At 44.9% G+C, this 27897-nt stretch overlaps 1 protein-coding gene across 1 annotated transcript in view; it reads right to left on the bottom strand.

The window, feature by feature from the left end:
- Positions 1-27897, bottom strand: part of ITIH5 (inter-alpha-trypsin inhibitor heavy chain 5) — a 43122-nt gene that overhangs the window by 2111 nt on the left and 13114 nt on the right. The window contains exons 2-13 of the mRNA XM_063308124.1: positions 25079-25123; positions 23452-23615; positions 22803-22904; positions 21330-21583; positions 16537-16706; positions 14563-14679; positions 10635-10806; positions 7460-7769; positions 5331-5887; positions 3440-3493; positions 1351-1467; positions 116-493 (exon numbers count right to left, since the gene is read on the bottom strand). Coding sequence (XP_063164194.1) covers positions 116-493; positions 1351-1467; positions 3440-3493; positions 5331-5887; positions 7460-7769; positions 10635-10806; positions 14563-14679; positions 16537-16706; positions 21330-21583; positions 22803-22904; positions 23452-23615; positions 25079-25123 — 2440 coding nt within the window. The remainder of the gene's footprint in view (positions 1-115; positions 494-1350; positions 1468-3439; positions 3494-5330; positions 5888-7459; positions 7770-10634; positions 10807-14562; positions 14680-16536; positions 16707-21329; positions 21584-22802; positions 22905-23451; positions 23616-25078; positions 25124-27897) is intronic.

Here is a 27897-nt window from a genome sequence, read left to right as displayed (position 1 = left end):
ACACATCTTCAAGCTGCCAAGGTTGAGAAACACCACTGTAGACTGCAACTTTCATAATCCAAATGGTGCATGTCTCTTTGCAGACAACTTAGAAACCAACACATCTCTCCCTTACCTATCAGCCCATGAGAACCTGTGGAAAGTCCTTGACTGTTAGAGATGTAGAAACCCAAATGATTTTTCTGAAAGCGGGCAGGGTTCCTGTAGTGGTGGATCAGAATGACAAAACTGATGGAATCTCGTAGGACCACAGTGATGTTGGAGTGGGCCATGATAGATACTTGGAGATTCTTGCTTGCTACCATGGCATTGCGGTCACAGGGAAAGACAAGTCTCTTCCCATCATCCAAGATGACCTTTGTGGGTGAAATTTCCAGGTAGGATCTTTCTGGTTTGTCACTGAGAATTGTGATGCTCTTGAAGTACGTCCGCTGTTTTTTATGACCATTCCGTGGGGCAGGTGCTCCGACTAGCTGACCGTTGACAGTCACTCCTAGGGGACAAGCAAAGACAACATGATCCCAGATATTCTATGAGAAGCTCAGATGTACTCTTTTAACCATCTTGCTGTGATGGGCAGAAGGAATAACCCTGAGGAACATGGGGAAGAGGCTCAATCAAGATAACAGCCAGTTGAAAAGTTTGAGTCTGGGGCAGAAGTGTAACCTGAGAAAGCATCTCAGACTTGACCCTCCCTCTCTTTATTTTTAAGGATCATGTCTGAGATGCTTTCTCAGATTACGTTTCTGCCCAGACTCACATTTTATCTGACTGTTGTCTTAGCTGTGGCGCTTCGTCCTTCTGCCCATTACGTCTGCGTGGAATTACACATGTAGCTAATCTGAATAGCTGAGAATTGTTATTTTTTAATGCCATACATGTGCAATTTAGCTACTGCTTATGTTCAACAATTAGATTTTAATCGTGGTCTGAATTTGATTAATCTCTAGTCTAACCATACTGGCTGGGTTCACGGATATTAGCAATGTTAATAAGAGGACTAAAGCCCCTCTTTTAAAAGGATTGTTTCCAAGGCAATATGTTGATGTAATAACTGTTGCCTCCTAGAAACAGGCGTATTGTTTTTGTCGGAGTTAGAGAACAAACACGGACATTGAAACCAACAGAGAGGAAACACCATTAACATTGGCTTCCCCTTATGATGCTTGCTTGAAATTGTCCCAAGTTGACCCGAAACCTTGTCCGGTCCCATAATGGGCTTGGAGGAGGAAATTCATCAGGGCTTCCTTCCCAACCAACGCTTCAGGCCAGGCCAAGCTTCATCCAACTCTGCTGATGGAACAAGTCAATACCCCCAGCTCTGTTGTTCCCGTACCAGAATTCCCGTACCAGAGTTCTTATGGTCAGAAACTAATCTCAGGATATCGCCTGGCTGCCCATCAATGTTGAAGCAGACCGTTAGCTTGCTCAGCGGCACATCGATGACAAAATGAGGGTCGCCGTCCGCTGGAGAGACAATGAAAAAAGGAAGGAAGGCAAAAGTCAATGTTCCTGCAAGTCAACATCCAGAATCTCAATCCGCTCTTTTTGCCAAGGGGCCTCTTGGTTCTCCCCTCCTCAACCATCATGAATATTTCCTAACTTGACCGTTTCCTATGAAGCATGAGACAAGAGGGGACTGCAAACAAACAAACAGTGTTGCAGTGTGAGATGCATAAGTAGACCTTCTTCTCCAGGAGCATTCATGAGTATGTCAAAAAAGTCAAGTTGGCAGCAGTGACCGGGTGATCGAAGCTCTGTCTGTTTTTTATGTGGAACACTCCCATCCTCACTTTTTTGATCATACCCTGTGCCTTCTGCAACAATCCCTGAAGTACCTTGGTCTACTTCAGTGTTTTTCAATCTTGGCCACTTTAAGATGTGTGGACTTCAACTCCCATGCTGGCTGGGGAATTCTGGGAATTGAAGTCCACACATCTTAAAGTTTGATTGATAACTGGCAAATAGAGGGACAAAATGTAGAAGCAGTGAAAGACTTTGTATTCCTAGGTGCAAAGATTACTGCAGATGCTGACTGCAGTCAGGAAATCAGAAGACGCTTAATCCTTGGGAGAAGAGCAATGACAAATCTCGATAAAATAGTTAAGAGCAGAGACATCACACTGACAACAAAGGTCCGCATAGTTAAAGCAATGGTGTTCCCTGTAGTAACATATGGCTGCGAGAGCTGGACCATAAGGAAGGCTGAGCGAAGGAAGATCGATGCTTTTGAACTGTGGTGTTGGAGGAAAATTCTGAGAGTGCCTTGGACTGCAAGAAGATCAAACGAGTCCATCCTCCATGAAATAAAGCCAGACTGCTCACTTGAGGGAATGATATTAAAGGCAAAACTGAAATACTTTGGCCACATAATGAGAAGACAGGACACCCTGGAGAAGGTGCTGATGCTAGGGAGAGTGGAAGGCAAAAGGAAGAGGGGCCGACCAAGGGCAAGATGGATAGATGATATTCTAGAGGTGACGGACTCGTCCCTGGGGGAGCTGGGGGTGTTGACGACCGACAGGAAGCTCTGGCGTGGGCTGGTCCATGAAGTCACGAAGAGTCGGAAGCGACTAAACGAATAAACAACAAACATCTTAAAGTGGCCAAGATTGAGAAACATGTCTACTTATTGGACTGAGTCATGTTTCCTGGGAACTGTAGTAGCCATCTGGGAATTGTAGTAGCCACCAGGCTAGAGATGGCTGACTTGGGTCCCCAAGTTCACCCTACCATCTTCTTCTGGTTTGTAGGGCCTTGCATGAAACAAGGACCCATGGTTTTCAGGAGGGAAAGGATCCTTGCAAGCTAGGGGAGAGAACCAAATTTCACACTGAAGGCCAAAATAGGACGAGTCACTTTGGGTGAGAGATACTTCCAAGGAAAGTTGAACACCCCAGAAGGAAGACAGAGCTGTCCTTTCCTAACCACAATGAGGCCAAAATAACAAAAAATACATTGTGCCTTCACAACACAAACTCCACCCTTTCACGAGGTTGCATGCAAATGCAGCTGGAGTGGAATTTGCATCAGGATGCCTATTCTATTATTCGCCATCCCCTGTGGCCATGACCACATTGTGACTTTCACTTGTGTCATGATGCACAGAGAAAAGAGGTGGGGCTTCAAGCATATAGTCACAGCACCATCTTGGCATTTTTTGAACTGCTCCCGTGGATGCCCCTGATCTCATTTTAGGCCTGAAGGTCACCTGCTCAGGTGGTGTTTCAGAGATGTCCTCCATCATCTGAGATTTGGGGAGCAATGACTAGATCCAGGCCACCAGGGATATGCTCCCACACCTTAAGAAGATTTTCCTAGCCAACTCACCCTATCTGCTGAACAAAAATAAAAAAAGCCTATCCTGCTTGGCAAACTTAGACGACTGAAAGCAGCCAAAGCCTTTGTTGTTGTTTTTATTAACTATTGGACCACTTACCTGAAGTTTTAGTTACTTTGATTTTTTGCTTCTCTGATTTTTCAGGAATAGAGTCTAGTTGTTGAAAAGAAAGGGGGAAATGAGGTTACACAAGATGACACAGGCCAACGTGCTATTACGCCTCCCCCAGAGAAGAGCTGTGACTCATTTACATGTTAAATGACTTATTTACAACTGTGTCTATAGCTGGTGGTAACATCTTGCCAATCTTGGCTGATCTTGAAAGGCTAAATTGGATTGGACCTGGCTAATGCTTGGATGGGAGACCACTATGAAATCCCAGGACTATACATTAGACTGGGAAGTCGACCCCCCCCCCCTCAGGAAAATGATAATAGCAACCCCCTTCCATTTATAGTTTATAACCCTCACATCCCTTTTGGATAAAAATTTTATTGCTTTATCAGTATTTTTTTTTATTTGTGTTTTCTGTTGCTATTTTAAAATTTACACTACCCAGATTGCTAATTTTAATCTCCTTTCTCTTTTGTTGCACATGTGTAGCCTGAGCAAGCATCTTAGCATTTTGTTTTAATATTGTTTTTAGCCCAAATTCTGTGTTTGTACTGTATGTACTTTTCCTAATTACCCTTTTTTAAAATTACAATTTAGTTTTGGATATTTGAATACCAATTCCCTTGTGCTGGTTAATGACTGCAATAAAGTTATTTCAGCTTCTGTTTTGGGAGCTGAAGACAAGATTAAGAAGCAGAGGCTGATAGCACCTGTTTTGCCTTTTAACCCCTCAAAAATGAGAAAATCACTCTGATTTTGAGGGATCAGGGGTTATGACCACTTCACCATATAATTTGTAAGGTTTAAGGCATCTATTTCATCCCTTAAAACTTCCCCAAACCTCAAGAATCCAAATTCGTAGTCCCCAGTCACTCAAGCAATGGTGGACCACATTTGGCCCATGGGCTCAAGTCACTCATCTCTGGTTTAGGATTTCAGTAGTGCCATGTTGCCTGTATAATAGGCTGACCATACGTCCCATTTTGAACAGGACAGTCCCGTTTTTTTAACATTTCGAGACTGTCCCGTCGTTTTAATATAAATGTCCATTTTGTCCTGTTTTCTTAAAAACCTTACTTAAAAATTTGAAAGTTCCCGCGAACCTGTCAGAATGCAGTCTGACTTTGAGTGGAAGGAGGGGGAGCTCAGCAGAAACGGTGGGAAAAAAGCTGCAGAGCTCAACCTGGTGGGAAAGCTAAAAAGAAAAAAACAGGATCAGCTGAGAGGCGGTGATCAAAGGGCAAGCTGATTGGCTCCTGGGGAAGAAAAGAACGTAAAAGCATGGCCAGAGGAGGAACAGCTTGTCGGGGACAACCATTCACTAGACTCTCCAGCCCAGCCTTGACTCTTGCAAACGAAGGAATCTGAAGATTCCCAGCCCGAGAAAACTGGAGAAGTTCCTGCCTGCCGATCCAGCCCGTCACCCAGCCCTGCCCTGTTTCGCCATCCCAATGTCCCGTTTTTAACCCTGTCCCGTTTTGCCATCCCAATGTCCCGTTTTTATCTCAAGGAAATATGGTCCACCTACTGTATGAGCAATGGCACTTGTGCCTGAAAATCAAAAATAAAGGCCATGAAACCAAAGACACATTTGCAGAGCCCTTGGCCTGCAGTCTGCAATCTTGACTCGTTTTGGAGGAAAATGTTCCTTGTCCAGAGGCATGGGTGGGCGTGAGGGTGGAAGGGTATCAAATAATGACTCATTGAGATGATGCATCGCAAGCTTCTCCCCTTTTGTACATGCACTGTGAAGTTGCACACACACATTGTGATGTTGCACACACATACAAAAGGTTGTGTTACGATGGTGTGATGGTGCTCTTGTCATTTGGATGAAAGCATGGGATCCGACAGATGCTTCTGCTGTGGTCCTTACCTGAGGGCACTTGGTGACCTTGAAGGCCCTGCACGGTTCCTCCAACCCCGTCAACCGAAGGCCCAGTATAGACCTCCACTGGGGGTTCCACCTGAAATGGAAGGGCCTTCATCCTCAGGGTGGTGAAGGGAATGACAAAATTGTAAGCAAGGGCCAAATTCTTGGCGCTCTCCCTTAGAGAAGCTTTCTCCTTGCTATTGTCACTCTTCAACCAGGAGGTCAACAGCTCCTTGATGGTGAGGTAACTCCAGGCCCGCTCAACATAGTTTTGATCATTTGAGGAGTTCTGGGCCCCAACAAAACTAGCCTCAAGGTGGTTCTGTCCAGAAAGATCAATGGCCACATCTGTTTTCAGAAGGACATGCTTGTCACTGCTGCTGGCTGTCACTTCTACATGTAAGCTGTGGGCTGTCTTGTTGAAGAGTTTCCCAGCAATGACAACTTCAGAACCATTGAAATAGTTGGGGAAGAAGTTCTGAGTCACTTGGTCCACGCTGTCAACAGGGTAGTCAACCCGGATGTCTGAAAGAAGTGGGGTACTAAACTCATCGTAGAATCTGTATAGAAATGTTTTGTTACTCTTAACCCATGAGCACAGGCAATAAGAAAAGCAACATACAGAAATGCAAACAGGGGAAGCAAACAGATTTATATAGTACAGAAAAGACTGGAGAAGTATGTGTCGTATCAACAGAAGAGAGTATATGTAGCTCAGGGTTGAACTGTGGAGTCCTTGGTGCTCTCTGAGCTTGGTTGTTGGCTTGCAGATGTTTCATTACCTGGCTAGAGAACATTATTAGTGCACTGATGATGTTAACTTAGCTGGGTAATGAAAGGTCTGCAAGCAGACAACCAAGCTCAGAGACTATCACGGACTCTGCAAGTATGCACAGTTCTCAACTTGGTGCACCCAACCCCACCTAAAGACATGGCTTTGTCCATTCCTGCATTCACATCATCTCTGCAAATTCTGGACGCTGGTTTTAGGAAGGGCATGAGCTGTGATCCTGGCAGAGATTCCAGATCCAACCCCTCAGATGACCAGGTAGTATTGGAAACACTCTGAACTTCTGGGCTTAATAGAATCCTCTCATGCTAAGTCATGGTTCATGTAACCATGGTTAATTGAATCAATGACTGGGCTGACTGGGCTGGTCTCATGTGCTCAGAAATAAATCATGGATTTCCAACCAAGGTGGCTGAGTTTCCATGTTGGGCTCTGCCAAGGATCTCTCTAAAACTTCACTTCGAAAAATATGGGAATCCAGCCAATCTAAACCAGCTTCCTATGTTCCTAATCTGCCTTTTCCAAGATAACATTAATTTCCTCCGATAGACAGCTGGCCAATACAGCTGACTCAGAATGAAAGGACACTGAATTTAGCAGCTGGAGTTGTGCCCAGCTAAACCAAAAGCAGTGATTAAAGGCACTGGGCTAGAAACTGGGAAACTGTGGGTTCTAGTCCTGCCTTAGACATGACATCTGGGTGACCTTGGGCCAGTCCCTGTCTCTCAGCCCTAGGAAGAAGAAGGCAAGGCCAGCCATTTCTGAAAACCGTGCCAAGAAACCTGCAGAGACTTCTCCATGTGGTTTCCAGAGTTACGAATGACTTGAAGGACAACAAAGAACAACGAACTGTAAAGGAATTCAGAGCCGACTTTGGGGAAGCTTCGAAAGAGCCATTAAGGGGGGAAGGAAGGAACAAGCCATTAAGGAGAGACTGGGAGAAGCAACAGTCCAGAGATTGAAAGAAACATGAGAAAGAAACTCAAAATAACCTCCTCTGATTACAAAATTGGTATAAGATAGGACAAAGAGAAATTGACAGGTTTTCAAGATTCTGTTATGATGCCCCACAAAAGTGTTTCTCAGCCTTGGCCACTTGAGGATGTGTGGACTTCAACTCCCAGAATTCCAGCACAGCTGGCTGGGGAGTTCTGGGAGTTGAAGTCCACACATCCTCAAGTGGCCAAAGTTGAGGGACCCTGCCCTACAACAATAAGACAACATTCCAGGGATGTTCTTGCAGGATCCACTTCTCAAGGTTGACCTGGTCTAGCTTGAAAGGCTGACACAAACTAACAGAGAACCAGCAGAAGAGAAAGCCGGGAACGTTTTTCCCACCAACCCTTTCAGCTGAGCCGCAGCATCCTCACTCTCCCGGATGAGCCGCATCATCCCGCAATTCTCCAGGGCCAGCCTCTCAAGCAGTTTGTGGCTGACATCCTTTCCGATGCCGATCGTGAAGACACAGAACCTGTTGCGAATGACTTCCTTGAGGTTGTTGACAATCTCGCTCATCCGGACCTCCCCAATCGTGGGCCGCCCATCGGTCAGGAAGACAAGGAAGGAGGCGCTTCGCGATTCTGCTTCGTTCTGGGTTATATAAGTGTCGAGGGTTTTTGCACCGGTCTGAAGAGCCTCATTAATGTTGGTGCCTGGGAAGATACCATGGAAATAAATGTAATGCTAGGTGGATAGGAGCTGTCCAGTTTTCAGTGACTAGATCCTTGGATAGGACTGCAAAGTGGATCTTAACCAGCTGGGTTCATACAACATACTAGACTAGGCTAAAACCGTGTTGGCCAGTTTGTGACTCCATTAGCTGTGGAAACCCAGCTCTTGCATTATCATCTTTTGCAAAACAGGCCATTAACTTAATCCTGCAGTTCTCAAACTGTGATTGATGACTCTGCTGGGGGAGGGGGAGTTTAAAGCATCTTAGCAGGGTTGCATTTTTCTTTTTTTTAATGTTGATCAGGCTTGCACATCGCCAAAACGAGATTGCTGCCACAATCTCTCCCACTTTGCCTGGGCAAAGGATGGATTAAAGCCCACAGCAAATCAAAGAAATTGGTTAAATCTGTGACTTTTGAGCTGCCTGTCAAAACCATCCACCAATCACAGTACTTTCCTTTTGTTCTTTAGTTCAGTAATGACTTAATGCTGAGTTTGCATAACATCTTTGCACAGAGGTGTCAGAGGCAGTAGTAAAGATGCAAAATGCAACTGGTGCTTATTCGGATTCTGCTGCTTAATTTCATTTTAAAAGCCTGTAAATATTCTACCTTCTTAGCCGGGAATCAGATGCATCAAATTTACTTGGATTCACATCTGAATGGCAGGTACAGGGCTGTACCGTGCAAGTCATATTTTATTCAAACAGTCTACAGAAAAAAGAAAGTGTTTCTCATAAGATAACACACTGGCAAGGCAAGAAGAAAAGGGGGTTGAAAGAACCAGCCACTGTGTGAGTTCTGCATGGGTTGATTGTTTAATTCCCTCTACAGAGGCTGCAATTTTATGCATGCATACTTGGGAATAAGCCACACTGAATCTCACGAGGCCCATGTCTGGATGGCTGCACAGGGGAGTCTTGCTGATTTCTTTTATTTATTTGTGTGTGTGTGTATAATTTTATTTAAAAAATTAAGAGAGACAGAAACTAATAGAAACTGATATACAGCAAGAAAAAAGAAATTAAAAAATATCTAAAAGTGTAAGCAAGCAAGCAAGCAAGCAAGCAAAGAAAAAGAGATACAAAGAAGTAGCTTCCGATCAGTATAGTACAAATATAATTTTACCTCTTGCTCTATGGTACCCTCCATTGTGGGTAGTACTGTATGTTTTCACCTTTGTGCATTTAATAATCTTGCTGCAGTTACCATGCGTCAAAACAAAGTTCCTTGGGAAGTCTTGATAATTTCTGAGTAAAAATGCAAGGGCCAGATTCACTGGCCTCTTTTGCAACTTGCAACTGGCTTCTCTTCTTTTACTTAATTACATTTTAGCACTATCTGCTTTAATTAAAAGCATTAATTGAAAGGATTTTCCCAGAACTGGGCTGTGAAAACCTATTTGCCCCTGGGGTAAATCTAGTGAAATGAGTATGAAGAAATCATTCTCCGAATGTCTTGTTTAGTTGGCTTGACATGAAGACCAACCCTTTATTTTCTGAGGTTTGTGGGAGTGGGTGGAGGAGAGGAGGAAGGGGACAGCAATTTTAAAACATTGAGAATAAAATAACATTAAAGCATTGAAATAACCTCCTCTCTATTTCTGATTCTGAAATATTGGCACATGTGCATCGCTGTGTTAATCCTGACCTCAGCCCAAATAAGTTTAAATTATCTGAAGTTCTGAAACATCCTGAGTGACATACATTAATGTTTTCAGCCGGCCTTTCTGGCCTTTCTCAGTAACAAAACCCATGCCATGCCTCCTCTTAGCTCCAAGCTCTGGAGCAAGCCAATATGCTTTGATTCTTGCCTCCTTCTAAGACTTGTTATCTGAGTTTTCTCAAAGAGGATTAGAGAAAGCCATGGAGGACACAAGGGATGTTCAGTCCTTAAAGACTTGGCTATACAGAACGACGAGAGAAATTCAAGGTCTTATTTATTTATTTATTTGTCAAATTTTTACCACTGCCCATCTCAACCCAAAGGAGGGACTTCCATGCTAGACAGGATTGCTTGCAAGTGTTGGGTCTGTAGACCTCTCAGAAGCATCCAGTTTACTACAACAAGGGGCAAGATGACACTGGACTAATTAAAGCAGGTGGCAATATAAGGTCTGCCAGAACCAGGTAGCTAACATCTAGATGATCATGACTGGCAGCAAAGAGAGACAGCATATCCTAAATTTTGCTGCTGTTTGGCAGTCCTCCAAATGTTGGCAAGCAACATCTGGCTGCTCTACAGCTGCTTCTTAGGCCTATCTCATGGGCCTACAATCTTTCATCTTATAACGCTCTTGGCACAGAGGACCCTGGACTGTTTTCAGTCTGGATTTCGTCCAGGACTGAAACTGCACTGGATGCTGTTATCAATGACCTTTAGCAGACTTAATTCATGAGGGCAGAACTCATCGCTAACAAGTCCAATTAATGCTGTGAAACACTGCTCTAGAAGAAAGCTACACCACGTTGAATTTCTGCTTCATGCATTGATTAAAAGGCTGTTGCTCTTAAATAACTAACACGTTTTATGCACTATATTATACCACTAGAGCTTTAAATGGGGGTACTGCTTTACTGCTGGTAAAAGGGAAGATGCATATAATCTGTGGAGAGGCAATGTGGGGCTCATGAGCCTCACAAAAAGCCAAGGGAATGATAGAGGGCATTGGAGGGGGGTAGTTTTTCCTTCTGATAAACAGATTTTTGTGACTGACCCCAACAAGGCAGCCATTTTGTGACCGTACCTACTACATGAGCTCAGTTTTCCTAATGTGCCACTCAGATCAAAACAGATGGGTTATTTCTTGCCACAACCCTGAATATCCCTCTTGAGGGCCAAGATTACCTTCATTAGGTGACATGCGAAGGATGAAGAACTTTGCATCTCGTATATTGTTGGAAATCCCGGGTACCAACTGCTCTTCTTTCCAGACCTTGATTTCATTGGAGAAGCCAATAACGTTGAAATGGTCTTCAGGCCGGAGATCATTGAGGATGGTGAACAGGGCCTCTCTGGTCTGGAATGAAACAGAGTGGGGCCAATAAGGGAGTGTGTGCAGTTTGTACAGTGGGCTGGTTCACCATTGTGACCATTGTGCTTTATGACTATCAAAAGACAAGCTACCCGTCAATCAAACACATGGCCTGGGATTTGTGCACTTTTTCATGATGCACGCAACCGACGGAAGCCCAAAACAAACAAGCTGCATCCCATCATATGCAAGAAGGTTGACCCAAGTGATCCATTCATTGCGAAAAGAAAAAGACGTAAACACCCACATACCACAACTGAATGTCAAGCAATCAGATTTCAGATTTCATTCTGAAATCCATGATCAGGCATGAGGAGCACTGGTTCTCCAGATGTTGGATTCAGTGGCCTGGTCCCACCATTAGGTAGAATGAAGCAATGGTCTCAAGTGGCAGATGCTAAGGACAGTAGGGATAGCTCCTGGCTGCTTCTTCTGAACCATCAGATGGTGCTCATTCTTAGAAGAAAAACCACTGTGCTGCACATCCTGTCTTTTGCCTTGGGATGGCCTTCAGTGGACTTACACTTCCATTAGCCTGAGATAATGTGACCTATAATCTCAGGTTAAGGGAGTTGTTTTCCAGTATCTGGAGGTCTACAGACCCTCTACTCTGTAAGGGATGGAGACATGCTGATTGTGATGGAGCCATCTTCTATTTTTATAGTTTATAGATTTACTAGTGATTTTCAGATTTAATCTTTGGAAAAGATTAAATTAGAGAATCCAAGAGAGCCAGTCTGGCGTAGGGGTTAAGGCATCAGCCTGGAAACCAGGAGATGGTGATTTCTAGTCCTGCCTTGGGCACAAAGCCAGCTGGGGGACCTTGGGCCGGTTGCTCTCTCTCAGCCCTAGGAAAGAGGCAATGGCAAACCACTTCTGAAAAACCTGGCCAAGAAAACTGCAGGGACTTGTCCAGGCAGTCTCCAAGAATCAGACACGATTGAACAGATTAAAAAAGAGAAAGAGAGAATCTAAAATCAAATCCGACATTAATGCTAAAATCCTGTTAGCAGTTCATCAGCACTCCTACCTTTATGGAACTTGATCACAAACCTCTATTTAACTTCCATCAGGATGGTATCAGGTGACAGGCTCAGGTGCTAAATGGATCTCTCTCTAACTTCATGCATCCCCCCCATTGGACTCCAACTCCCATCATTCCCTAGCACATTGGCAAGGGACTATGGAAGCTGTAGTACAAGCCATCTAGGAGGCATCATGTGGCCTATATTTTCTCATCTAAGCTTCAGCAATGTTGGACATAAGAGCTCAGCAAGAGAGTCAAGCCAAATCTTGACTCTTCCTTTCTGTCTCAGAATAAAAATGTTTTTTTGGATCTCAGATGCAAGGATAAATTTGGAGAAGATCGCTAAGATTTCTTTCCCTTGTGATCTTGCATGGAAGTTACGGAGGTCATGGTTAAATACATTATCCACTGCAATGGAATTCAGAATCATCCCTCCAGCTGGTGGCCTTGCCATTGCATCCAAGGGCTATCAAGGACAATGCATTGTTTTTTGAGTTCTAGTACTTGTGGGATAAATGGGGGGAAAAAACCACACAGACCCAGGCCATTTCTTTGGGTTAAAATCCTTTCTCATGGATATGTTAAGTGACCCTGAAATACTTGCTGTTTCCAGCCTCACTTTTGTAAAGAGGGAACAACTACGATATGCTCCATTCTCTTTAAGCCAAAGATTTTTGGGGTCTCTGGCCAAACTTGAGTGGCATGCCAGGACCTACACTCCAAAAAGGGAAAGGTTTAGTCGGGGGGAGAACTCAAGCAAACGTTAACTTAAAAGTAAGTAAATTGAAATCCTTAATGAATGAATTAAACTGCTTCCTATGTTCTCACGAACATCCCAGCTCTGTTGCATCGAATATCACCTTCGGGGACAAGGTTGGAAGGGGCACAACCAAGACATTTAGGGGCCACAATGGACAGTTCTGCGTCCTTGTTTTAGACCTTGACTTGGCTTGGCAGGAACGCAACCTGGTCTCCCTTGGACCACGTCCCTCCCTCCCTCCCTCCCTGCAGGTCTCCTGGGCTTTGGAACAGAGTCCTTTTCACCTGCCACAGTCCTCGACCCGGCCATTCCCAGAAGCTGAGATCATGACGCAGACTCAGACAGGGGCAATGACATTTCCAGCTCACAATCCCTTACTTGTTGCCCAGCGTGGGATGGAAGCCAAGAGTGAGGATGCCCATGAAATGCAAGCCCAACCAGTTCCAGCAGACACAAGGCTCAACTGTTCAAGCACTGACCCAGAGCAGGCTTCCTATGAAGTCGTACCCTGGCAACAATGATCTCATTCTGGGGTGGTTTCCAGGTCCACCCCCTTGCCATTTCCACTTGGCGCCCCGTAACTCCTTTCCTTGGAATATTATGTAACTCTGACCTAACTGCAGCCGATGGAAAGCCCGTTCAAGGCGGTTCATAAGCTCTTGTGTGCGAGTCTTATGGTGCAGGCCTAGGTCCTAAGTCAAGGATCAGCATTGTTGGGCACATGCCAAGGTCCATCTCACCAGCCCCGGATCTCAACAAACAAAGACTGTGTTTGCACAACACAACTGACCCCGACAGTTGCTCCCTGGGGTAAAATCTTACCCCTTCTTGCTCACCAGGACATAGTCACAGATGGAGAGTAATCATCACTGATCACCTCCCAACCACCTTCAGAAGAATCTGGGGTGGCCAGATCAGAGTGGGCACAACACTGGATGGAGTCCTGAGATTACTCCTAATCTCCCCAAATTTTACACCTTTTCCAACCCCTGGGTGGCCTTGGGAAGGGAAGTAAAGAGTAGACCTGTTTTTGCAGGTCCTTCTTCGCTAATCCAGCAACACAGAGAGAGAAGTAACCATATTTTAACCCTCTCTTCTGCCTTCTGTGGAAGGATTGAAGCAATCTGAATATTAATACGTATTTAGCATGGAGCTCCTGAGCAGAGTAAGAGTCTGAACTGCAGCAGCAAATATTCAGCAAGTGAATAAACTTCAAGAGGAAGGAGTTTTTGTATGGTGTAAGGGTTAGAAAGATGCGAGAGGAAGTGGGCTAGACACTCAGAGCCAGCAGATAGTGTTGCTGTTGCACGATGCAGATGCAGCCTGACCCACTTATTTTGGTCTCTGGGTTTCTTTGCAACCAAACATGTTTTTACACAATTGTACTTCCTTCCTGCTTGATAATAAATACACCGTTTTCTTTGTTTTGGGGTCTTGCCCATGGAGTTCTACTGAACATGGCTATGTGTGCTTTACAAACCCATCATAAAGTATTTGGAGCAGTGTTCCTCAACCTTGGCAACTTGAAGGTGGGTGGACTTCAACTCCCAGAATTCCCCAGCCAGCCATACTGGCTGAGGAATTCTGGGAGCTGAAGTCCACCCATCTTCAAGCTGCCAAGGTTGAGGAACACTGATTTGGAGACTCAAGACCTCTGGTCTCCTGCCTGCGTGGAGAAGCAACCCTCCTCTTACCCCTGCAGGGCCAAGAGAGAAAGGAGGAAAAACTTGTAAGTCACAGTGGGGATGACTTACTGCTGCCAAGGGATCATCATGGCCACGGCCATGCAGTCACCAGAGGTCAAGCTGGACTCAATCTTCAGCCAGCAGCAAAGTTTCTGTCTAAAGCAAGGCAAAAATATGCAAAAGCAGGTGGCACCAACCGAGTCTCACCACCTTTAAATCGTTGCTCGGGAATTGCACACCCCTGGGCGCTGAGCTATGAAGCTTCTCACCTGCTTCATCTTGGTCCCCAGCATGGAAGCACTTCTGTCAAGGACAAAGACAATGTTCTTCGGCAGCGGAGGGAGATCTTTGGGGGCAAAATAGTGCACGAAGTACCCATTCAAAACCTGGTGAGATAACAAAATAAGGAGAGAAAAATCAGGAGCTTAATCCCACACCTACCGTGCGCCAAAGCTTGAACATCAGGAAGTCTTGAGTCTGGAATCCTAAATGGGGATTCAGCTGGAACCCTGCTCCTGATCGATTGATCGATCGATTACATGCCATCAAGTAGTTGTTGACTCTTAGCAACCACATCAATAGACTTTCTCCATGATGACCTGTCCTTAACCTGTTCTACTCCTGAACTTTGCTCCAAGGCAGCTGTTGGATTTATTTTAAGTCAGAGTTGGCAATCACTTTCTGGCTCCCCTGTGCTTCCCCAGATGATGAGATTTTGTTATTCTAATAGGAGGTCACCAAAACTGGTCAAGACTTTGTAAAATGCAATAAGATGGGGTGGGGGATCTTTTTTGTTGATGGGGAAAGAATGCCAGCCTATTACTTGGAACCTACATAGGGTTACCAGGTATTTGAACAGGCAAAGGAGGACATGGACAATTGGAGAGGAGGACAAAGTTGGGGCTGGGGGAAGACACACTAACTTTTTAACTTTCTTGGCATCCGGGACGAAAATTAGACTACGGGCAGATCTACTTTACTGAAAGAGGTTATAGTAACAGAATCTTGCAGGTTGGCTCATCTTCTCCCTTCCCCCCCTCTTATACCCTACTGATGTTATGAGTATGGATGGTGAGCAGGAGGGGGCCCCTATCCAGGGGGGAAAACACATGCGTAGTTTAGAGGCTTTGAACTGTCCTTCGAAGAAACTCAGAGCAGACCTGCCTTAGGTTTTGGGGTATATCTGTCTGAGTTTCCCACGCTCCTTCAGTTTGGTAGGATTGATGTCCTGACTTAAGCAAAAGACCATGCTGAGATGAAGAGATTGTCTCTAGTGTTTATTAACTGCTATAGTAGACAGAAAATAACAACTGAGTCACGGAGGAGCCAGCCTGAGCCTCTTCCAAGGACTATCACCTTTCCCAGGGCTTAAGAAACACTTCTGCCCTAGTTACTGTATTTCTTAACAGCTTCTGAATATTCCCTTCAAGGTCATCTCCATGACTTTCTACAGTAGCAGAGAAAAGAAGAAACATCTGTAAAATGTTCTGCAACCACCCTCCCCTTATTGGCACTTTCCCAGCTGTGCTCCTCAACTCCAGATCCATGAAGTAGCTCTGATGGACCGGGGATGGACCTGGGATCATGCAATAATCTCCCAATAAGGTTGAAGTTTTTTCCCTGAGGAGCAAGATCAGGCCTAATGTCACTGAGAAGCATCGTGCCTGATGAAAACTCCTGGATGCTGTAGACATCCAAAAGGGCAGAAGCATCAAGCAATGGAGGAGGAGGTGGTTGGCCGTTCCTGGAGTTGTCTTTGGGCGGCATGGACTGAAAATACCGTGTGCCTCAAGGTGGAGGAATCTGCCATGGGAGACCCAGCAGGAATGAGTGCTTTGCTGAGCAAATGGCTGGTGGAAAGGATGGCAGTTTTGGGAGGACAGACCAGAGATCAGCAAAGTCAAGCTTGACAAAAGGGCTGGAATCTCAGAAGTCCCCCCAAATAATTATTTTTCCTTCTTTCCATTCTCCTCCCTAGGACAGAAGCAAGCCCAGGAATGAAAGCAGAGAAAAAAGTTGCGAGAGGGAGGGACGGAGGGACGGAAACAGATAGGACACTGAAAAAAATCTCTAATTAAAATTCTCTGCGTAGAACTGAATATATCGTTGGTGAAGCTAAGGCCATTGTATATAGAGAAGCTTTTCCTCCACCCACCAAGAAGCCCTTGGCAGGGATGCTTGGCTGGGATTCATCTCAGCGAACATACAGCCAGGAAGGAGACGAAGGGCGGTCTCTAACATACCTGGACCTCCCCAACACTCAGCTCTCTGTTGACATCATATTGGATGATAAAATCTCCCAGAATGCCATTCCTCGCAATCTTGGCTTGCTGGACCAAATTGGGACTGAAGGTTACTTTAGCCAAAGTCTTTGTCTGGCCAACCACTGTTGAAGGTGGTGGAGTGGGGGGCTCTGTTGAGGAAGCACAGCATTCTTTTTAGGATTGGTAAACTTCCAAGACTCACATTGGGTTCGTTCTGGCTCTTACAGCGGCCTCCTTGCCCACCGTTCTGGGTAATAAGCGAAGGGAAGGCCACCCCAAACACGTAGATAATTACATGAACAGATCCATTCAATCTTCCTGGCAGCAATGCAGAAATGGAAACTGCTTTATTCCAGGATGTTTTTCCTGGCCTGCAACCTGAGAATGTCGTGGTAGTCTCCCATCCAAGTATTAACCTAACCTTGCTTACATTCTAAACCAGTGTTTCTCAACCTGGTTTCTCAACCATGGCTGGCTGGGGAATTCTGGGAGTTGAAGTCCACACGTCTTAAAGTTGCCAAGGTTGAGAAACACTGTTCTAAACCCATAAGGCAACCAGCTATTGCCACTTGCTGAGACCTATCAAAAGAACAAACTAAGGCAGCAATATTCAGATTGCCATTCAACGTTCTCTGTTCCCATGCCTTTAATACTGGCTGGGAGACTAATTTATGACTTAGGCTAGGCTGATATAATCTGATAGACTAGGCTATCATAGATGGAATAGCTTATAGTTCAACGTGTTAGGGACTCAACCCTAGTCTTAACATGTTATGTAAATAGGTTATCAACTTAAGCCACTGTGGGGTTGATTTGGTGAGCTTAGCATATTTTGAGAACATAACAATTAGGTTTTTTTAACGTGGGTTTAGAATGCTATATGAACACACACACACCCATTGTTTTTCATCAATTCCTTCATTTCCTCAAATGAATGAGTTGCACCCCTACCCTCTCCCTCCAGAAAGTCAAGGTGACATCTGTAGCACCCCCTCTTTCACTTTCTTTGCATGATAACAGCCCTCTAAGGTAGGACAGCTTGAGAGTGAGTGATTGGCCCTGAGTCACCTGGACAGCTTTTGATGGATGTAAACTTGGGTCTTCCTGCAATAGCTTAACCACTATACCCAGCTGGTTCTAACAGTGGAGCCGGTGTATCTCTATAGTTCCTTCAGCCAAGGACTACTGCTGAATGTGTGCTTACATGTTCATTCTCTGGCACAATCAGTATGTTTATGACACCCACTCAGTTGAGGAGACATTGGTTATTCTGCATTAAAGGTATCTCTAATCCAGGGTTTCTCAACCAGGGTTCTGTGGCTCCCTTGGGTTCCATGAGAGGTCACTAGCAGTTCCCTGGGAGATCACAATTTATTTAAAAAATTATTTCCAATTCAGGCAACTTCACAGTAAAGAGGTAAGTTTCGTTCTTTTTTTCTAGTTTAAGAACACTGTTAATGCAAGCCATGGTATTCCCTGTGACACTCTATGGAAGCAAAAGTTGGACTTTGAAGTAGGATTGGAAGAGTATGGATGCTTTTGAACTTTGGTGTTGGAGAAGACTCTTGAGAATACCGTGGACAGCCAAGAAAACAAACAAAGGGATCATTGAACAAATCAACCCAGAGTTCTCACTCGAGCCACAAAGGACCAGGCTCTGATTATCCTACTTCAGACACATCATGCAAAGACCCAGCTCTCTCAAGAAGGCTCTGATGCTCGGAAAGGTGGAAGGAAAGAGAAGAAGAAGAGGACCAGGTGGATGGACTCAGTTATAGCAGCGATGAGTCCACTATTGAAAGACCTGAAGGACCAGGTTAGGGACAGATCATCATGGAGAACATCTATCTATGTCATCACTAGGAGTCAAAAACAACTTGATGGCACATAATCAATCAATCAATCAATCAATCAATCAAAGTCTAACATAGAACTCTGGATCCCTTGTGGTCTCCCCTCCAAATATAACTAGATCTGACCCTACTTAGTGCTTTGAGAACAACCAAGGCTTGCCTGATGCTGCCTTCTGCTGTATTATTAAGTTACTATAAATCAAAAACAAAACAGGTGCCTCTTTTACAGAGGAGGAAAAAAATCATGGAAATGGGAAGGCAGATTTTGGCCCAGCATTCATCACGACATTTTTTTTTTAATTCGTTCAATCATGCCCAATTCTCGGAGTCTACCTGGAGTTTTCTTGGCAAGGTTTTTCAGAAGTGGTTTGCCATTGCCTGCTTCCTAGGGCTGAGAGAGAGCGACTGGCCCAAAGTCACCCTTTGTGCTTAAGGCAGGACTAGAACTCACGGTCTCCTGGTTTCTAGCCTGGTGCTTTAACCACTACACCAAACTGGCTCTCGTGACAACATCTGGGGACCAAGTAACCTCGCTCAATTCACTGGGCTGCTTTTCTAAGTCTGGGAAAGTGACATTTGACCCGCATTCTAGTTCTGCCCTGAATCATTTAAACCAGAAGACGGCGTTTTCTGAGCGAAAGGATCATGCTCCATCCAGTATTGCAGAGCTGACAACGTGAAAAGGAACAATGAAAACAAGCAGACAGGAAAATCCAGACAGGTGGTGGAACCTCAGTGTATTATGGCAGGCAAGAGGAGATTCGTGTTGCTAAACAGCAAAACTTTCTATCTGGTTTGGCATGGCTGGGTGGAAAAACCATCAGCTCAAAATAACGTCATTCCCAGGAGAAGATGGGGAGGAGTCGGAAAGTGCTATTCTCAGAAGCTGAAATACCATTTTACTTTCTCATTTGTCTTCTTCTACCACCAAGGAGATCAAAGTGGCCTGCATCGTGCTTCTTATTTGGACCTTAGATCAACAACCTGGCTCGCTAGGTCATAGGTTATGTTCACACATCCTACTTGACCTGATTACTGAAATAACATTTTTGGGTATCATGAAATACTCTGGACTATAATTAGCTTGTAGCTCAGTGTATTTTATGAAATCCAACCATACCAGTTCATGTTATTAATGTTAAACAGGCTGGTCGGCACCACACACTGAGCACTTGCAGACGCACCCATGCTAACAAATGTTAAGTGTGTTGTGCGAACACATCTAGAGAGTGAGCAGGGCTATCAATCTGGGTGTCTAGCTCTGGAGTTGGATAACCATTCTTCAGCCAAAGATATCAGATTGTATCATGTACAAAACACAATCCTAAAACAATCACGCTGTCCTTAATCAGACTCAAAATAGACCTGAAACTAGTCATAAAATAACATACAAAGCAGTAAAATATAAAAGGACAAATAACAAGCTTAAAATGTCCTCTCTTATAAATCTTTTTTTTTTCACAAGCACTGAGCATTGTGGATGTGGAATGCAGATGTCACAGAAGGGAAACAGGATGGCAAAGAAATCCATGTTGAAAAGAACATTAGTACATGTGGAAAATAATCGTAAAGATGCACTTGTTTTTTTAAAAATGTTACTTCAACAGGAAAAATATTGTTTTGCGTTGTTTGGCTTTGACCAAAAAGTGTTTGTAAGCCTTACAATGTGCCGAGGAACTTAATCCAAGAATCAAGTTAGAAGGTGAACAATGATTCCCAACGGGGTGTGCTCTGGCGTGTGGACGTCATCTCTCATAGCTGCGTACTGGGAAATTTTAGAAGTCAAAGAACACGCCTCTGCACCCCACCAGGCTGGAGAGGGCTGATCAAGAATAATGAGATTACAATCTGAGACAGTACCTGGAAGCATATCAACCCACGTAGATTTACCATCCTAAGAAGGGCCACTGAAGATAGGTTTAGTAGCCGAGCATTTAATGTGCTGAAGAAACCAGATTTGATCCAAGCAAAATGTGAGCAACAGTGTGGCGCAGCAGCTAAAAAAGGCAATGCAGTTTTGAGCTGCATTAACAGATATGTCTAGACCAGGAGAAGTAATAGTTCCAGGATATTCTGGCTGGTTGGGCCACACTTCTGGGCACCCCATGAGTAACTAAAGGTCTGCTATGTTTCAGAAAGGGGCAGATCTATTCCCAGTTCAAACTCAGAGCAGAATAAGGACCATAGGAGATTCTGGCTGAGAATTAGGAGGAATTTTCCTGACAGCCTAAATGGTTCTGAAGATGGCCTAAAACAGTGGGGAACTGGGAATCCCTCACTGGAGGTTTTCAGATGGGGGTTACGGTTAGGCCACGTCAATCTCTCTCACTCTAACAAAACTTTTCATAACAGGGAGTCAGAGATGTCCAGAAATAAATCTCATCCCCATAAGAATATGGGGTAGTGGTTAAAGGGTCCAAATGGTAGCAGGGAGACCCAGGTCTGAGTCCCCTCTCAGCCCTGGAAGGTGTTAGCCTTCCAGGTGGACCAGACAGGAAACACGACCAGATGAGCTAATTCTACTTTATTGTAAAGCTACATTAACAGAATCTTGCAAGTCTGAAAGTCCAAATCTCCCACCATCTCTTTTTACAGCCTGGGCTTCCCAGGGAGGGTCCCTTCTGAACCTCTTTCTCCTCCCATTGTGCAGCTGTGGGTTCCTCCCTCTCTTCTCTGACCGTTCCCTAGGCAGCATCACTTCCCCTGTCTCCCAAGGTCATTCCCACCTACCATTACAAAAGGTTCCTGGGGGATTTTGGACCAATCACTCTCTCAGTCCAACCTACCTTGCAGGGTTGTTGTTGTGTGGAACAATGGTTAGAGGAAGTGTTGTGGATGCCCCCTTGAGCTGCTGAATGACAGGCGGGACGTACTCTTAACAAATAAATAGGGTTGGTGACTCTCCTTTTATCCACTCACCTTCGCTGCTCCCTGCTCCCTTGCCTTTGCTGTTCTGGAGTGGCAGAACTTCCAGAGTGTTAATTCCCGAATTCTCAAGGATGTTCACTTCCACCCGTAACTTGCCCACCAGCTGCTGGGGCCGGATGCTGACCACGTACTGATACTTCCCCAACCGTCTCTGTAGGAGCTCCTCGTAGTGCAGCAGGAAGGTGGCTTCTCCCTTCCGGGGAATTAATCCAGAGGCTTTGAACGTCTCCACTTGGCTTTCTCTGCTGGAAGAATCCAAAAGCCTTTTAGGGACACATCTGTCCATGCTGCCTGCTCTACCAGTAATCAAGGCTAGCTGGGGCCACTGGTGAGAGCGGGAAGGAAGGAGCAGGGAGAAGATGCCAGGCTGGCTGAAGAGATGGGTGTGGTACTCCAACATCAGCTGCCCAGAGTCACTTGGCGAGCGGGAGGCTCTGTCAATTCAACTACTAATCAAGTCAACCACATCTGGAAGTCACCTGTAATGGTATGTGGGAATGACCTTGGGAGACTGGGCGAAGAGAGGCTGCCTAGGGAATGGCCAGATAAGAGACGACATAGCCCGCAGCTGCGTAGTGGGTGGGGCAAGAGGCTCAGGAGGGACCCTCCCCTGGGAGAATTGTACTTTCAGACTTGCAAGATCGATGTCAGCCTTCCCAGGTAGACCAGACAGGAAACATGACCAGATGAGCTAATTCTATTTTATTGTAAACCTACATTAACAGAATCTTGCAAGTCTGAAAGTACAATTCTCCCGCCATCTCCTTTACAGCCCAATACTTAGGGAGGGTCCCTTCTGAGCCTCTTGCCCTGCACACTGTGCAGCTGTGGGTGATGCTTCCTCTTAGCTGACCATTCCCTAGGCACCATCTCTGAGCCCAGTCTCCCAGGGTCATTCCCACATACCATTTCAACACCAGCTTTGGGACATCAGCTGTCAAACCGGCTTAAATCCCAGCATCTCCCAAGAATCAACTTCCTGAGAAAGGGCTAAAAAAAGGGGGGTGGGGGAATATTGTCTTCAGGTGGTGACTGTATGTGCATAACCATGCAGTTTCTTCTTCCTTTCTTCCAGGATGCTGTTTTTCAACTTCCCAGCCCACAGGTCCGGCATTCCCTGGTGATCTCCTTCCTTGGTGTCCAGCCCCTACACCAAGGAGGGGGCAGTTCAAGCTGCTGGTTCTTATTTATAAAAGTAGGGCTGGTCTTCAGACAGACAATGCAATGACTACTGAAACTCTACTTTGTTGTAATAGGGTATAATAACAGAAACTTGAAAGCCAGGCAGAGTTTCCTTGGCCTCCTCTTATACTAAACAGAATCAAGGCAGGGTTTCCTTGATTTTCTTTCTCACCCCTTCTTCTTTCTCAGGACAAGTTGTCCTTTGCTTAATGGTTCTTGCATTCCTTCATCAAGGTTACTGTATCTCCACAATCCTCTAAATTGAGACAACGCAGTCCTTACCTGTCATCTGTGGGTCTTGAATATCTGTTTCTTCTTTCTTGGTCTCCACGCAGCCAGTCTTTACCAATCACCTCCCCATGATAAATTTTGCCACCAATAATCCTGGAATTGGGAAAGAAAGAGGATATGCTGGTACTGATCAATGGATCAGTCTACTGATTCTGGTTTCTTCCCAGTTTTCATTCATCCAACCTTAAATCTCTTCCATCCCATTTCTGAATGAGTTTGCATTTTGCTAAAACAAATGTCTGAGCAAAAATCTCATGTTGATTCTAACAGCTTTTACACCTAACAATTTCCCTATAAGCTTTGCCTTATTTCATTATTTACAGCCCCTTCGGCACCAAGAGATTGTTAGCCCTTCGAGGTAGTCCAGAGGAGAAGCACACCCAGGAACACCAGCTCTATCTTTATTGTAAAGTTACACTAACAGAATCTTGCAAGACTGGAAGTCTTTCTCCCCTCCTTTCCTTTTACTCTCTGGAAACAAGGGAGGGTCCCTTCTGAAATGCTTCCCGCACCCTCTCTCCTTCTGTGGGCTCAGATACCTTTTACACTCTGGTCATCCCTTCTGTGGCTCTCCCTCCTGTCTCCCAAGGCCACTCCCACAGACCAGCACACTTACTTTGTGACCCAACCGCTCACCTACATGGTAAAATTGGAGATGAAGACTGTGATGGGTATTTGCATCTCAAAGACGCCTTCTCGAGCCTCTGAGCCGGTGTTCACCAAAGTGCAGGAGACCGTGGTAAACGCATAACGAGAAATTATTGTGGCTTTCACTGAGAATTCGGACATACGGGGTCGGGTCTCCTGTTGGGACACAGCAATAGTGTCATGAGCACTGATGGTGAGCAGGAGGGGGGCCCCATCCAGGGGGGAAAATGCATGCGAAGTAGTGAGGAGTTGAGCAGCCATTCAAAGAGACACAGAACAGACCCGCCTTGACTTTTGGGGTTTATCTGTCTGGGTTTTTTCACGCTTCTTCAATTTGTTAGGATTTTCTGTCTAATGTAGCAGGAATAAAACACTAGAGACCTATTCCTCGTCTCAGCGTGGTTCCTGGCTGTTCGGACAAATAGCTCCACAACGGCAGGACATGTTATTATCCTCTCAGTAACCCTTTAGAACAAGCTTAATTTTTCTGCTTCACATCAGCAGGTGTCATTTATGCAAACACCTACTTAAAGAACTCAGAGATACCAGGCCTTTCCCCGTGGTTCAGATAAAGTGTCCTCCACCTCCCTCTGCAAAGCAGAAAACTAAATTTGCAAAGAATTTGCCGTCTCCCCTGCTGATCCCTATCTTGACTCTCTGGGCTCTGCTTCTGGTTTGGTGCCAGATGGTGGTGTCCTGATTTTGGGGGGCACAGAGTGTGTTAAGCAAGGCCACTGACCAAGCACTCTACCTTTGCGGTCCTCTTCCTTTCTCAGCATCACCGGTGGGTGGAAAAGCATCCTCTGATCTCGGCAGTGACAGATGGCTAGACCCGTAGCATTTGCTTAACCAGGGAGACATCAACCCGCCCATCACTGTCAGCCCTTCGAGGTAGTCCAGGGTCAGCCTTCCCAAGTGGACCAGACAGGAAACATGACCATTAAGTTTTTAGTGCGTGTGTTAACATATTCACAGAATAACTGAATGTAAGGGCCAGAAGAGGTCTTGGAGATCATCTAGTCCAACCCTCAGCCCGTTGCAGGAATCCAGAGCAACAGCAGTCTTACCAAGCTGCCATATTTAGTCACCTTATTGTTCTATGCACTGCGCACACCCAGAAAAATGGATTAATCCAGTAACTGGATTAAGCATATAGTAGGAATGCAAATACTGTCTGCAGACGCAGATAAGCTTTTAATCCCACTATAGACACTGTAGGAGGAGGGCTGTGTTAATCTATGGGATTTTTTTTTTCAGTGTCCAAGTCTAGTCTATAGTCCTGGGATTTCCTAGTGGTCTCCCATCCAAATACTAATTGCATCAGACCTTGCTTAGCTTTTGTGTGGGAAATAGCTAAGCTGGTGAGTTTTACTACCTGTCCTTCCTTGGCCAATCTAGAGAGGTAGCAGGCAGGAAAGATTTAGAAATGTTTGTTTATTCTTCATTTGTTCTCATTTCTATACAAGATTTGAGAATAATGGCTCGAATAGTACGCATGTTGCAGCTTTAGGGAAGACTTCCTGATGCAAGCTTGTCTTTTTTTGTTACAAAGTTAGGAGAGTAAGATTGCTGACAATTTCTTGCAAGAAAAGAACAATTCACAGTAGAATATTACACACCAATCTCTGCAGAAAACCTGTCCGTCTTGGGACTCTCCGTAAAACCTGCAAAGGACGAGAGACCATCATTCAGTATGTTTTCTGTTAAAAATGGAAACCAAGATGTCCAGCAGAATTAAGAACAGCAATTCTCAAACTTTCTGCTTGCTATAAACCATTTCTGCATCCTTATGCTGCCTGCTCAGGCTCCATTAGATGAGGGAGAATTTTGGACAGTTTGCATCTGAATATAAACTGATATAATTGCATATTATTTAACCTATACTATAACTGAACAGGCTTATTGTTCAAAATACAGATTTTTCCAAGTTATTACAAATATACATTAGAAGAAAAACACCCAGTGTTGCTGGGAGTCAGGTGGCATATAAAATTAATAAATTATTATTCTTACAGGTAGTCCTTGTTTAGCAACCACGATGGGGACTGGCAACTCAGTCATTAAGCAAAGCAATCACTAAGTGAAACTGCAACTACTGTGCTTACAATCTTACTTCAGCTTTCCTTTGCTTTACAGGCCTGCGAAGGTTGTAAATGCAGGCATTGGTCGTAAAGTTACTTTTTCCATCACCATTATAACTAAGAACAATTCCTAAAGGAGGCAGTTGCTAAATGAGGACCTTGTAGTCCTCATTTAGCAACTACCTTAAACTACCTTAAACTTGTATGAAAATGACCATTTCATGAAAACAATGTACAAAAATGCCTTATCTGAAGAAACATGTGTGTGTGTGTGTGTACATGCACACACAATATTACACACACACAGTATTAAACACACACACAAACACATTATGTCCATTACAATAAAAAGGGCTATATTTAGAAAAATAAGCACCAAAATAATCTATGTTTTAGTGCAAAGGCTTTTATAAAAATTCTCAGATTCAGCGAAAAGAACTAGAGAGAGACTCAAAAATGAGAAGACAGAATCTGAAAGTGATGCCTTTCCCCATGCCTATTCTGTATATTCTCCAGCACTGTCCTCCTATTCCCCAGTGAAACGGTACTGAAAAGAAAATTGCCACCAATTCTGATTTTCATAGTAGACCTCTGAGTTTTCTCTCCCCTGGGTACTTGAACTGTCAACTTCCTGTCTTGTGCAGCTTGTAACCATCTCTTTTTCATGCTACTTAATTCTCAATAAAGACGGCATTATTGTGTCGGGCACTTGGTCTAGACGGAGCCGTTTCCTTCTCTGGAACATTAAGGCAATGCTGCATTATTTGAATATTTAGCTTCTGCATCACTTTTACTAGTCTGTCTGGGTGGGAATGCTGTTCGCTGCTCCGAACGTTCCTTAAATGGAACCCGAGGTGTGGGTTATAAATATTTAGCTTACGAAAACCCTAGGCAGCAATGCGCTGCCAGCGCGGCCCGATTCCTTCTCGACCACGGCGGGCACACAACCACAGGCGCGCACACGCACGTGGGCTCTCCCCTTGGAGGCCACGACAGGCACAGACCGAAGAGGCGGGTGGAATTTGCACGGCATTGCCACGGGATCTCCAGGTCGCCTGCTGGGGTGAATGGTGAACGAACGTGCAGAAACGGAGAGAAAGAATGCAAGACCCTTGGCTCACAGCCAAGCTGGCTTTGGAGAACAGGGAGGGGAAAAACGGGAAATATTTGAGCCTGCAAGCCACAGAGTTCTCGCTCCTGGCATCCATGCTCTAATCACAGCATGGTTTGCCTGCATCCAGGCAGGTGGCTCGGTGAGGTGGGCTTCTACCTGTAAAAGCTCTCAGATATCGGAGCGGTATCCCTCGCCGTTTTTTCTGAATAATGTCGAATGGTTGCCAGTCCGTTCCCCCAAAGCAGCTTACGGTACCGCTGGTTTACAGGACATTTTCGATCCTGAACTGAGCGGTTTCATTCACACAACCTCTGGCTTTGATTAGCGAATTAACCCACTTTGAGTTCGTGCCATCATAATCAGGCTAAATGGGTTGGGCTCAGAGAATGAGCCAAGCCAGTAAAGACAAACACCGAGTTTACTGCAAGTCAGGATTAGCATGTGTGAGTGCATTTGCTCGGTCTTTCACAGACCAGGTCTTTAGTTATTTAGTTATTTATCTATTTTTATCCCGCCTTTATTATTTTTTATAAATAACTCAAGGTGGCGAACATACCAAATACTCCTTCCTCCTCCTATTTTCCCCACAACAACCACCCTGTGAGGTGGGTTGGGCTGAGAGAGAGGGGCTGGCCCAAGCTCACCCAGCTGGCATTTGTGCCTAAGGCAGAACTAGAACTCACCGTCTCCCGGTTTCTAGCCTGGAGCCTTAACCACTGGACGAAACTGGCTAATGCTTGCAGTGCGAATACTGCCAGTTTGGGGGGTGGGAGTGGGGTTTCAGATGCTAGGCCTGTGATTTTAGTGGAGAGATGTACAATTGTGCATAAGTATCATTTTGTTTGTGAATATGCACCATACTGAGTAGGAGAGGATGACCATACAAACACCCACACAAACATGAATTCCAGCAGTTGTAAACATGAATACAGCTAGTCCTCGCTTAACAACCATTCGTTTAGGGATGGTTCAGACTTACAACGGTGCTGGGAAAAACAACTTGCGACTGGTCCTCACACTTAGGACCATCGCAGCGTCCAAAATCAATGGGGAACCACATGATTCGCTTAACAACCATGTGGTTCGCTTAACCACAGTGATTTACTTAATGCCCGCCACAAAAAAGGTGGTAAAATCGGGTTGGATTTGCTTAATGACCACTTTGCTTAGCAACCGAAATTCCAGTCCCAATTTTGATCGTTAAGTGAGGACTACCTGCAAAATCCAACAGCTAGACTGAAAT

This window comes from Candoia aspera, chromosome 7 (genome assembly GCF_035149785.1).
Source record: "Candoia aspera isolate rCanAsp1 chromosome 7, rCanAsp1.hap2, whole genome shotgun sequence".
Taxonomy (NCBI): domain Eukaryota; kingdom Metazoa; phylum Chordata; class Lepidosauria; order Squamata; family Boidae; genus Candoia; species Candoia aspera.
This window is presented reverse-complemented; position numbering and strand designations above follow the sequence as displayed.